Below are 13,062 nucleotides of genomic sequence, written 5' to 3' on the forward strand. Positions count from 1 at the left end.
GGCTGTGAGGCAATAATCAGAAGCACCTTACATTATTTAGCCAATTACTTGTTTAAAAAAAGAACTGCACAGGCCAGATGATAGCTGATAACTGAATGCAGCGTATAGATGCCTGTATCAATCGAGATGTTGTAAATCATTGTTTGAAATATCATGTGCCACCTTCAAGCTAAAGTTTGACGATCAAATTGTCCAAATTAGGCATAGGTACATGTGAATAAGTGATTCTTGAAAGCCCCATGATGACGAGGCCCATTGCTCTGTTGATGTTTCTGTGTAGACAGATTAGGTGTACTAGATTTGACACCTGAGCAATGTTACGTCTTGACGTGTAGATACCTGCATTGAAAGACCTGAGGTGTTCTGTACTATATTCTGGAAGTTGCCTGGTCTTATCACCTTTATGTTGCACCTCAAGTATTGCGTCTTCCATTTGTTAGTATCGAGTGGCATTGTAACGTAGTGGTTAGCATAACGTCTTACTGTACCAGTGAACTGGGTTCAATTCCTGCCCCTGCCTGTAAGGACTTTGTACATTCTCCCTGTGGCCATGTGAGTTTTCACCAACAGTCTAAAGACATACCAGTTGGTAGGATAATTGGTCACTGTAAATTGTCCCATAATTAGGCTAGGGTTAAATTGGGAGATTGCTGGGCAGTATGGCTGAAAGTGCTGGAAGGTCTTTTTCTGTCCTGTATCTCAATAAATCAATAATGTAGAGTGAATTGAAGTCTTTGGATCTAGGTTCTGTGGTGGCACAGACCTGGATAATAAACAGCATGCTTGTGAATATTTCAGCCGTGTCTTTAGCACTCACAATGGTTGAGGATGGACATGTTCTGTGAAACTGTTTATATCCACCCCCCACACAACTGTTTAGCTGTGTAGCATCATTCAGAACTGCATGTGCTGATATTAGATTTTTGACCGTGGTAGATCGAATCAATAATTGAAGAATGCTGGGTCTGAAATGTGCTGTTTCCATTCCATTGGTGCACCACGCTGCAGAGAGACGCATCATCTGCATAGGAACCTCTGACAACCACTCCTCTTCAGCACCCTAGCAAACAATTACTAGCACCCCTCACAATATAGGGCTTCATTGCTCCAATCACCCTGCACCAACTTCACTTGCAATTTCAGTTCAGGGAGACAAAGATTTTGACAATCTGGTTGGGCTGACAGGAGATTACATGGTGAAGTAACATTGATGAACAGAAATAAAATGGTAGAAATATGTGAACATGCTGCTCTGTGGACAAACAGGTTGACATCTAGTGCTCCATTTGTTACATCAATGGGGTTTAAGCAAAGTCAAAGCATATTAACTGGCTGTGCAAGTGTGAAATAAACTGACAGCACAAGTGGTGCTTGAGATCTCGGGATTTTAACGTTTAAGAGAAGTTTCAATGGGTACAGCAATAATAGGAGTATGGAGGGCTATGGTCCCATAGAAACCATAGAAAAGAACAGGCCTTTTGGCCCTTCTTGGCTGTGCTGAACCATTTTCTGCCTAGTCCCACTGACCTGCACACAGACCATATCTCTCCATACACCTCCCATCCATGTATCTGTCCAATTTATTCTTAAATGTTAAAAAAGATCCCGCATTTACCACCTCATCTGGCAGCTCATTCCATACTCCCACCACTCTCTGTGTGAAGAAGCCCCCCCTAATGTTCCCTTTAAACTTTTCCCCCCTCACCCTTAACCCATGTCCTCTGTTTTTTTTCTCCCCTTGCCTCAGTGGAAAAAGCCTGCTTGCATTCACTCTATCTTTAACCATCATAATTTTATATACCTCTATCAAATCTCCCCTCATTCTTCTATGCTCCAGGGAATAAAGTCCTAACCTATTCAATCTTTCTCTGTAACTGAGTTTCTCAAGTCCCGGCAACAGCCTTGTAAACCTTCTCTGCACTCTTTCAACCTTATTTATATCCTTCCTGTAATTTGGCGACCAAAACTGAACATGATACTCCAGATTCGGCCTCACCAATGCCTTATACAACCTCATCATAACATTCCAGCTCTTATACTCAACACTTTGATTAATAAAGGCCAATGTACCAAAAGCTCTCTTTACGACCCTATCTACCTGTGATGCCACTTTTAGGGAATTTTGTATCTGTATTCCCAGATCCCTCTGTTCTACTGCACTCCTCAGTGCCTTACCATTAACCCTGTATGTTCTACCTTGGTTTGTCCTTCCAACGTGCAATACCTCACCCTTGTCTGTATTAAACTCCATTTGCCATTTTTCAGCCCATTTTTCCAGCTGGTCCAAGTCCCTCTGCAGGCTCTGAAAACCTTCCTCACTGTCTACTACACCTCCAATCTTTGTATCATCAGCAAATTTGCTTTTCCAATTTACCACATTATCATCCAGATCATTGATATAGATGACAAATAACAATGGACCCAGCACTGATCCCTGTGGCACACCACTAGTCACAGGCCTCCACTCAGAGAAGCAATTCTCTACTACCACTCTTTGGCTTCTTCCATTGAGCCAATGTTTAATCCAATTTACCACCTTTCCATGTATACCTAGCGACTGAATTTTCCTAACTATCCTCCCATGCGGGACCTTGTCAAAGGCCTTACTGAAGTCCATGTAGACAATATCCACTGCCTTCCCTTCATCCACTTTCCTGGTAACCTCCTCGAAAAACTCCAAGAGATGGGTCAAACATGACCTACCACGCACAAAGCCATGTTGACTCTCCCTAATAAGTCCTTGTCTATCCAAATGCTTGTAGGTTCTGTCTCTTAGTACTCTCTCCAATAACTTACCTACTACCAATGTTAAACTTACCGGCCTATAATTTCCCCGATTACTTTTCGATCCTTTTTTAAACAAGTGCAGTGTAGTGCAGTTCGATGGGAGTAGGCAGTTTAACTGGTTTGGGTATGGACTAGAAGGGCTGAAGGGCCTGTTTCTGTGCTGTACTTTCCTATGACTACTTACCATGCATATTTTAATAACACTGGCATGAGAATGTTCTGTGAATGCTATGCTGTGAAATATAAATGGATGTTGTTTCAGTTGAGAATTTTAATGGAACATATTTTCTTTCAGTGAACAGGTGGCAGAGACTGAGACCCCCTCATTCTTCACACAGGAAGAACTGAGCAAACAAAATTCTGTCTTTGAAACAGGTGGGGTGGAAGAAGTTAAACCACTGATTGAGAAGAAAGTAACTGATCTGGACAAAACAGAGCTCAACATTGCAGTGACGGGAGAATCAGGTGCAGGAAAATCCTCCTTCATCAATGCGATGAGAGGACTTCGGAACACTGATCTGGGAGCAGCTGAAGTTGGGACCACAGAAACAACAATGGAGCCAACCGGGTACTCACATCCCACTCTGCCCAATGTTTGCTATTGGGACCTGCCAGGGATGGGAACTACACAATTTCCAGCAGCTACATATCTCACAAAAATGAAGTTCGAAAGATTTGATTTCTTTATCATAATCTCCGCTGTTCGATTCAGAGAAAATGATGTAAAACTTGCCAAAGAGATTAAACGGCTGGGGAAGCAATTCCATTTTGTCCGCTCTAAGATTGATGCTGATCTTTATTCCATGAGGAAAGAGAAGAAGGTTATTAATAAAAAAGAAGAGCTGGAAAAGATACGGAGTGACACTGTCAGGAGGTTGACAGAGGCAGGGTTTCCAGATCCAACTGTGTTCCTGATATCCAGTTTCGAGCCGAAAAATTTTGATTTCATTCAGTTAAATGAAAGACTCAAAGGTGATCTAAATAATGTAAAGAAAAGAATCTTTGTCCTGGCCCTTCCAAATCTAAGTGTAGAGATAGTTCAGAGGAAATATGAGATTCTGAAGAAACATATCTGGATGTTTGCAACACTCTCAGGGGGATTGGGAGAGGTCCCAGTTCCTGGTGTCTCTCTAGCTTGTCATATCCAGAAATGCTTGGGTCTGGATCAGAGGAGCAGTGCTAAGTTTTTAGGTGCTGGAGCTGACAAAATGCTTGCCATTTCCTATATGCTCTCTATATATACGTTAGACCCAATTTGGGTACCTGATCATTTCATGTACTGGGCAACTTCCTTGTCCCATTCCTGTAAGAGCAGGTACACAAATTAGGTGTAACATATATATACATATATATATATGAATAGGGCTTCTTATAATGTCAAGCACTAAACCAAGATGAAAGCAATATATGAATTTCAAAGCTCCACAGAAATATAGTGATAGTTAAGACATTAACAAGTTTATAGCCTATCATTACATTTCAGTGCCTAACTGGTACAATAAAACATATAATACTTAATTTAATAATATGACAAAGTATTGCATGTTTGCACTCACTAATTAACCGATGCTGATTCTCCCGTGATCTTTAAGTTCTTGAGGCTGTAGCGCTTTACGTGACTAGCCAGCCATCCCTTACTAGCCTTAAACTCCTTCCTCTCACTCTCCTCAAACCCCTCACAGTAGTGCTGATAGAAGCTAAGTTCATTTTCACGCATAATTTTGCCATCAACAGGGATATGCTTCTGTGACATGTCCTCTAGCCACACACTTAATGCTTTCTCAGTCTTTACAGGCACTTCATCATGAACCAGGGAGACCCTTTTTGCCGTTGTAGGGGTAGCACTAACACTTCCATGAATTTCAGCTTCTTTCTGCTTTATCGTGTGAATGCTCGATTCATTCTTACCGACCTTACGACCCACTTCGGCAAGCGACATGCCACTTTTCAAAAGATCTAAGATTTTTATTTTTTTGGCAAACAATTCTCAAACAACGAGTGCTGGAGAGAGACTGAGGATCTGTGAAATGGTGGGAGGCTACAGCAGGGCATGCTGGGACAACGGGTTGAGCGAGGAGGAATTTCACAAATACCTGAATAAAAAGCAGTTACAGCTCCAGAATTTCACCAAAAATGATCAAATATCCTCATGTTATTAGTGGTATTTTCCTCACCAGCTACCACCCTTTCTCCCCAACCCCCACTTCCGTAAAATTCCCTCTATTTAATATGCAGCCACTGTTAAATTCCCCGATTGTTTATTTTGACATTTTTTTACAGAGTTGCAGGAGCGGCGCGCCAGTGATCTCCGGCAGCACTGCACTCCTGGTCTGGATGATGCTTCTCTTCGAGGACTGGTCAACAGAGCAAGAAAACCTGTGGAAGAGCTAAAGGCAACAGTAAAAGCTTCACTACTGGGGGAAATAACCACAGATGCAATTATGAGGTTAGGCTGTTGTTACTGTTTCAGCCCTGGAATTCACTCTCAACTTTGTCCCTGTCCTTGGCTCCATTTTTGGAGCAGGCTCATCATTTCTCATGATGTACAAGATACTGAGTGCTGCACTGAAGGATCTTACAGAGAATGCAGAGAGAATGGGGAAAGTTGCCTTTGAAACTGATTAGCTGCTCTGTAAAGTATCGACCCAGTGAATTTGTATCACACCATGCTTAATAATTGGATGACATCACACCAAGCACAAAATCCTACTGTAATTCTACTCAATAATGTTCACTTCTACTGCATGGGTTCCTGGAAATATTTCTGATTCAATACCTGGGGGTGGTGGGGGCGGGGGAAAGAGTTTCAATCTGCAGCTTTGTGGAAAACCAGTGCAAAATTAACAGAGTGCTGCTCCATGAACTAAACGTTAAAATTAAACTATATCTGCCTTCAGAGTGTACATAAAGGATGTACCCAATAAATATTGGCCTATAAAGGCACGGCTGGGTGGGCTGTGAGGTAATAATCAGAAGCACTTTACATTATTTAGCCAATTACTTGTTTAAAAAAAGAACTGCACAGGTCAGATGATAGCTGATAACTGAATGCAGTGTATAGATGCCTGTATCAATTGAGATGTTGTAAATCATTGTTTGAAATATCATGTGCCACTCCAACCAACTGTACTAACCTCTGATCTTAACTATCGGGAAGGATTTCACAGCCTGTTTTCAGTACTTATGAACCAGTTCAGTTTCACTTGCCTTCAAGAGAAGCTCCAAATAATTAAAACAAATATCATTAAAAAACTTGGCACAAGGCTTATGTCAAGATCCAGGATCAATGAAGGGCTTGCAACTGAGTTGAAACTTGATGTTTCAACCCCTATGATAAGTTGGCACTCTCGATGTTGGCAGTGGGCTTGGAGTGGTGACAAGGAGGGTAGGTATGTATTTGGGGTCATCAGATGGGCACCCTCCTTCTTTGACGTTTCACTGATAAGCCCATGACATCTCCAGAGGGCTCAACTTTGCTACCTAGCGTCCCAGATACAGTCCTCTCAGTTCCATACCCTCCTGTCTTCATCTTGCAGCCCAGTTATTGTCTTTCCTTTTAATCTAAATCCACTTACTGCTTTCTTCTGCTGCATTTGACAAGGACTTGATTGCCCTCACCCCCATCTTCCTCAATAGACTGGTCATAGATGAAGCCACGAATCCCCTGCATCCCACTTCTACAGGGAAAATCTTGGTCTTCCAGCCGTTCTGGGCAGCCTCAGTTGCCAGTTCCGAGTAATGGTCTTTTTCCTCTCATAAGCTTCTTCAACACCATCTTCCCATGGTACTGTTAATTCCACAACATACGCCATCTTGGCTGTTGTGGACCACAGGACCATGTCTGGCCGGAGTGTTGTAGCTGCAATGTCTGGGGGAAACACAAGCTTTTTTTCCAAGTCCACGTCCATTTTCCAATCTCGAGCAACCTGCAGAATGCTTACATCTTTTGATGTTAAATGGTGCTCTGGAGGTTGGCCTGCTGGTACAAATCGTATGATATGAACATTTCTTGCTGATGTTTGTGGCAGAGCATTTGTGGTGATTCGCCTCTGTTCCAAGATTGCTCCCAGCTGTCTGAGAACTTGGTTATACCGCCAAGTGTACCGCCCCTGGGTGAGGCTCGCGGTGCATCCTGTTAAAATGTGCCTTAGTGATCCAGGTACTTGACAAAGGGAGCAAGCGGGGTCTTCTCCCCACCACTGGTTCAGGTTCTGGGGTGCAGGTAGGAGGTCATAAGTGGCTCTGATGATAAAATTTAGCCGAGATCCCTCCATCTCCCAGATATCATGCCAGTTGAGTTTCCTCTTTTCCAGGCTCTCCCAATTAGTCCATTGGCCCTGCTTGGATATTAAGATGGTCCTGGCGTGTCAATCTGCCTCTTCCTGTCTTCTTACCTCCTCCACCATGAGCCATCTCTTCTGCACTGATGTTGCTTTGTGCCATTGAGGAGCCTTTGGGACAAGCCCGAGCCCGGCTCTCCCAAGTTGGACTTGGCCAACCACATCCCTGAAGTGAAGAGCAGACTTAGCACTCTGAACAGCTTCAGATGGGGTCCACTTCCTCCCTGTTGCAACACGGTGGGGGGGGGGCGGGCGCTGTTCGAATAACTGTATCTTCAGATTCAGTGAGGGTCATGACCAACCTTGCTTTGGTGCATTTGAATTCTTCCACAAGACTTGCAATTGGTAATTCTAATTTGCTGTTCCCGTACAGTTCAACAGGACTTAAGCATTGTGGAAATCCAAGCCACTGTTTCATATGTGTGCTGATCACTCTTTAAAGATTTTCCACCTTGTTGATGGGGATTTCATATACTGTTAAAGGCCACGTGAGTCTTGGGAGTATGCCGAACTGGAGGCACCACAGCTTGAATTTTCCTGGCTGCCTGGTCTTGTTGATGCAAGCTATGTACATGATGGTATCCTTTTTGAGTTGTTCAAACTGCTCAGTTTAAAGTTCGGCTTAGCATCAGCCCAAGCTCTCCATTGGCATTTCTGAAACAGGACAGGTGTTCCGTCAATATGAAAACTTTGATCCATGACTTCACCTTTGACAATGGAAATGCTTCTGCAATTGCTGGGCTTGATCTTCATCCTCGCCCATGTGATGTTTTGATGAAGCTTTTCCAGAAGTCTCTTGGTGCAGGGGACAGTTGTCGTCAGTATCGTTATATCGTCCATATAGGCTTCTATTGGTGGTAATCTTTGACCAAACTGTAGCCGTTTTCCTCCTGCAACCTATTTTGGGGCTCTGATAATGAGCTCCATTGACATAGTGAAGGCCAATGGGGAGATGCTGAACCCCGCCATGATGCCTACTTCCAGTGGTTGCCAAGGTGTAGTGAAGTCTGATGTTGTGAGACAAACTTGCATACCTTGGAAGTAGTGTTTTATCAGATTTCTTACTGTTGCAGGAACCTGAATGAATTCAAAAGCAGTCCACTGATGATACTGATAAATGAACCTTTGAACTTGTAACAATCTGGTGGGAGCAAAGGATGCTGGGAATGGTAATGCTGGAGAGCCGCAAGAGGAGTGTGAGGCAGTTGGCTGAGAGGGAATGCCAGGGGCGGGTCTGATTGTTTACATATGTGTATAAGATCTTTGCACAATAATGTAAAAAATACCTGTTCTTATCTGCTACAATTTTGTTTCCTTTATCAAAGTCTCACATGTTAGAATACTCTACAGACCCACTCACTCAATAGCCAATCAAAAGTGGCTTCCGAGACCTTGGTCTCCACCTCTTCTCACCGAAGCCTCTTGAGCCAAAGCCTCAGTTCAGTACTCTAACTTTACCAGTCTGCCTGAAACTCACAAGCAAGGAGATTTGCACTTTTTAGTGGTTTCACCCTCTGCACAATCTTACTCTTGCTATTATAAACTCCAGTTTATATGGACTACATCACTAACTGTTGGTATGCATTTTCCTTAGGGCCTACTGAAAGAGTGTGGCTCTTTTTTGCCACACTCAGTGAAGCTTTATCCTGGGATCAAAGACAGTTTTCTATGTATGGGAAGAAGCTCTCATGTCCACAATTGAGCAAAGGTTTGAAGATCAAATTGTCCAAATTAGGCATAGGTGTGCATGTGAATAAGTGATTCTTGAAAGCCCCATGATGACGAGACCCATTGCTCTGTTGATGTTTCTGTGTAGACAGATTTGGTGTACTAGATTTGACACCTGAGCAACGTTACGTCTTGACGTGTAGATACTTGCATTGAAAGACCTGAGGTCTTCTGTACTATATTCTGGAGGTTACCTGGTCCTATTGCCTTTATGTTCCATCTTAAGTATTGCGTCTTCCATTTGTTAGTGTCGAGTGGCATGGTACTGAGGTGGTTAGCATAACGTCTTACAGTAACAGCGAACTGGATTCAATTCCCTCCTCTGCCTGTAAAGAGTTTGTACATTCTCCCTGTGACCACATGAGTTTACACCAACAGTGTAAAGACATACCAGTTGGTAGGATAATTGGTCACTGTAAATTGTCCCATAATTAGGCTAGGGTTAAATTGGGAGATTGCTGGGCAGTATGGCTGAAAGTGCCGGAAGGTCTTTTTCTGTCCTGTATCTCAATAAATCAATAATGTAGAGTGAATTGAAGTCTTTGGATCTAGGTTCTGTGGTGACACAGACCTGGATAATGAACAGCATGCTTGTGAATACTTCAGCCACGTCTTTAGCACTCACAATGGTTGAGGATGGACATGTTCTGAGAAACTGTTTATATCCCCCCCCACACACAACTGTCTAGCTGTGTAGCATCATTCAGAACTGCATGTGCTGATATTAGATTTTTGACCGTGGTAGATCGAATCAATAATTGAAGAATGCCAAGCCTGAAATGTGCTGTTTCCATTCCATTGGTGCACCATGCTGCAGAGAGACGCATCATCTGCATAGGAACCTCTGACAACCACTCCTCTTCAGCACCCTAGCAAACAATTACTAGCACCCCTCACAATATAGGGCTTCATTGCACCAATCACCCTGCACCAACTTCACTTGCAATTTCAGTTCAGGGAGGCAAAGATTTAGACAACCTTGTTCTGACAGGAAATGACATGGTGAAGTAACATTGATGAACAGAAATAAAATGGTAGAAATATGTGAAGATGCTGCTCTGCAGACAAACAGGTTGACATCTGGTGATCCATTAGTGAAACCAGTGGGACTTAAGCAAAGTCTAAGCATATTAACTGGTTAGAGGGTTGTGAAAGTGTCGAATAAGCTGCCAACACAAGTGGTGCTTGTCATCTCGGGATTTTAAGGTTTAAGAGGAGTTTCAAAAGGTACAGCAGTAATAGGGGTATGGCGGGCTATGGTCCCAGTGCAGTTCGATGGGAGTAGGCAGTTTAACTGGTTTGGGTATGGACGAGAAGGGGTGAAAAGCCTATTTCTGTCCTGTACTTTCCTATGACTACTTATCCTTATGCATATTTTAATAACAAATTATAGATAGCTGTTGGATAGCAAATTGTAATAGCAAAGAGCACTTAGACCATTGAAAGTAAGGACTGACATGAGGATGTTCTGTGAATGTCATGCGATGAAATAGAAATGGAAGTTGTTTCAGCTGAGTACTTTAATGCAACATATTTTCTTTCAGTGAACGGGTGGCAGAGACTGAGACCTCCGCATTCTTCACACAGGAAGAACTGAGCAAACTGAAGTCTGATTTTGAAGCAGGAGGGGTGGAAAAAGTTAAACCACTGATAGAGAAGAAAGTAACTGAACTGGACAAAACAGAGCTTAACATCGCAGTGACAGGAGAAACAGGTACAGGAAAATCCACCTTCATCAATGCCATGAGAGGACTTCAGAGCACTGATCCAGAAGCAGCTGAAGTTGGGACCACAGAAACAACAATGGAGCCAACCGGGTACTCACATCCCACTCTGCCCAATGTTCGCTATTGGGACCTGCCAGGTATTGGATCTACACAATTTCCAGCATCTAAATATCTCACAGAAATGAAATTCAAAAGATTTGATTTCTTTATCATAATCTCCTCTGTTCGATTCAAAGAAAATGATGTAAAACTTGCCCAGGAGATTAAACGGCTAGGGAAACAATTCTGTTTTGTCCGCTCTAAGATTGATGCTGATCTTTATTCTATGAGGAAAAAGAAGTTTATTAATGAAGGACAAGAGCTGGAAAAGATTCGGAGTGACACTGTCAGGAGGTTGGCACAGGCAGGGTTTCCAGATCCAACTGTGTTCCTGATATCCAGTTTAGAGCCAGATCGTTTTGATTTCATTCCGTTAAATGAAGGACTGGAAGGTGATCTAAATAATGTAAAGAAAAGGATCTTTATCCTTGCCCTTCCAAATCTAAGTGTGGAAATAGTTCAGAGGAAATACGAGATTCTGAAAAAACATATCTGGATGTTTGCAACACTCTCTGGGGGATTGGGAGCGGTCCCAGTTCCCGGCTTCTCTCTCGCTTGTGATACCGGAATTTTGATTGGAGCCATTGTCCACTTCCGGAAGTGCCTGGGGCTGGATGATGCTTCTCTTCAAAGACTGGCCAACAGAGCAGGAAAACCTGTGGAAGAGCTGAAGGGGACTGTAAAAGGTCCACTACTGGGGGAAATAACCGCAGGTGCAATTATGAGGTTAGGTTGGGGTGCTGTTGCTGTTACCGTTTCAGCCCTGGAATTCGCTCTCGACTTTGTCCCTGTCATTGGCTCCATTTTTGGAGCAGGCTCATCATTTCTCATGACGTACAAGATACTGAGTGTTGCACTGAAGGATCTTACAGAGAATGCAGAGAGAGTGGTGAAAGTTGCCTTTGAAACTGATTAGCTGGTCTGGAAAGGTATCGACCCAGTGAATTTGTATCACACCATGCTTAATAATTTGATGACATCACATCAAGCAAAAAATCCTGCTTTAATTCTACTCAACAATGTTCACTTCTACTGCATGGGTTCCTGGAAATACTTCTGATTCAATACCTGGTGGTGGTGGGGGCGGGGGAAGGAGTTCCAATCTGCAGCCTTCTGGAAAACCAGTGCAAGATTAACAGAGTGCTGTTCCATGAATTAAATGTTAAAATTAAACTATATCTGCCTTCAGAGGTGTACATAAAGGATGTACCCGATAGATGTTCTTTTTCAATATTTTTATTAATTTCTACATAAGGAATACAGAGTACAAGTATATATTATGTCAAAAAAAGATAAAATAATACCGATAAATATTAGAATCACACTTGCAACCCCATGACTCTATATTCATGTAAATTTAATTAAATCATAATATTGAAATATGATAATTTTATTATTATATAGAAAAAAATCTAAACTCACTACAAAGATCGAAGCTGCTTGGTAAAGAAAGAAAGAAGGAAAAGAAATCCTTATCATATACTGAAATATGTTACCAACTAACATATATTCTTTAACAACAAATTAAAGATTTCGAAAATAGTTCAAAAATGGTCCCCACCTTGTGTGAAATTGTTGGCTAGGTTCAGAAATTGAACAATGGATCTTTTCTAAATTTATACATGATATAACATCACATAACCATTGAGCGTGAGTAGGCGGATGTCCACCTTCCATTTAAGCAAGAGCGTCCTCCTAGCTATAAGAGAAATAAGAGCCAAAGTGTGCAAATCAGATGTCTCCAGAATAATATCTTTTTTCTCCAACAACACTGAATAAAGCAGTCAAAGGGTTAGGCTTAAAATTAATTTGAAAAGTACAGAGAAAGTTTGAAATACTTCCTTCCAGTATTTCCCGAGACTCGGACATGTCCAAAACATATGAATTAATGAAGCTTCTCCACTATTACATCTATCACAAAAGGGAGATATATCCAAATAAAAACGAGATAGCTTAACCTTGGTCATGTGCGCCCTATGGACCACTTTAAATTGTAAGAGGGAATGGCGGGCACATAACGATGAAGTGTTAGCCAATTTAAAAATCTTATTCCAAGTTTCCTCAGAAATTGAAGTCTGTAAATCTTGTTCCCAAAGATTTTTAATTTTGTCTAAAGGAGCATTTCTCATTTCTAGCAACATACCATAAATATTAGATATTGAACCATTGTGAAAAGGTTTCAAATTAAAAATTACATCTGATAAGTTCTTATCAGGACTTTTAGGAAATGTATATAATTAAGATCGCAGAAAGTCTCTAATTTGTAGATCTTGAAAAAAGTGGGTTTTTGGTAAGCTTTACTTAGCTGACAATTTCTCAAACGAAAAGAGACCTCCTCCACAAACAAATCCTGAAAATATTTAATACGCAATCTATCCCAT

At 42.0% G+C, this 13,062-nt stretch overlaps 1 protein-coding gene across 4 annotated transcripts in view; it reads left to right on the forward strand.

Moving 5' to 3' along the window:
- The window catches only part of LOC140204089 (uncharacterized), a 33,127-nt gene extending 20,798 nt beyond the window's left edge, over window positions 1–12,329 (forward strand). For all 4 annotated transcript variants that reach the window (XM_072270408.1, XM_072270409.1, XM_072270410.1 and 1 more), the window contains 3 exons: window positions 3,083–3,759; window positions 5,068–5,233; window positions 10,400–12,329. In XM_072270408.1, coding sequence (XP_072126509.1) covers window positions 3,083–3,759; window positions 5,068–5,233; window positions 10,400–11,597 — 2,041 coding nt within the window. In that variant the 3' untranslated portion in view covers window positions 11,598–12,329. The remainder of the gene's footprint in view (window positions 1–3,082; window positions 3,760–5,067; window positions 5,234–10,399) is intronic.
- Window positions 12,330–13,062: the final 733 nt, after the last annotated feature.

The sequence above is a fragment of the Mobula birostris genome, chromosome 10, assembly GCF_030028105.1.
Source record: "Mobula birostris isolate sMobBir1 chromosome 10, sMobBir1.hap1, whole genome shotgun sequence".
NCBI lineage: Eukaryota > Metazoa > Chordata > Chondrichthyes > Myliobatiformes > Myliobatidae > Mobula > Mobula birostris.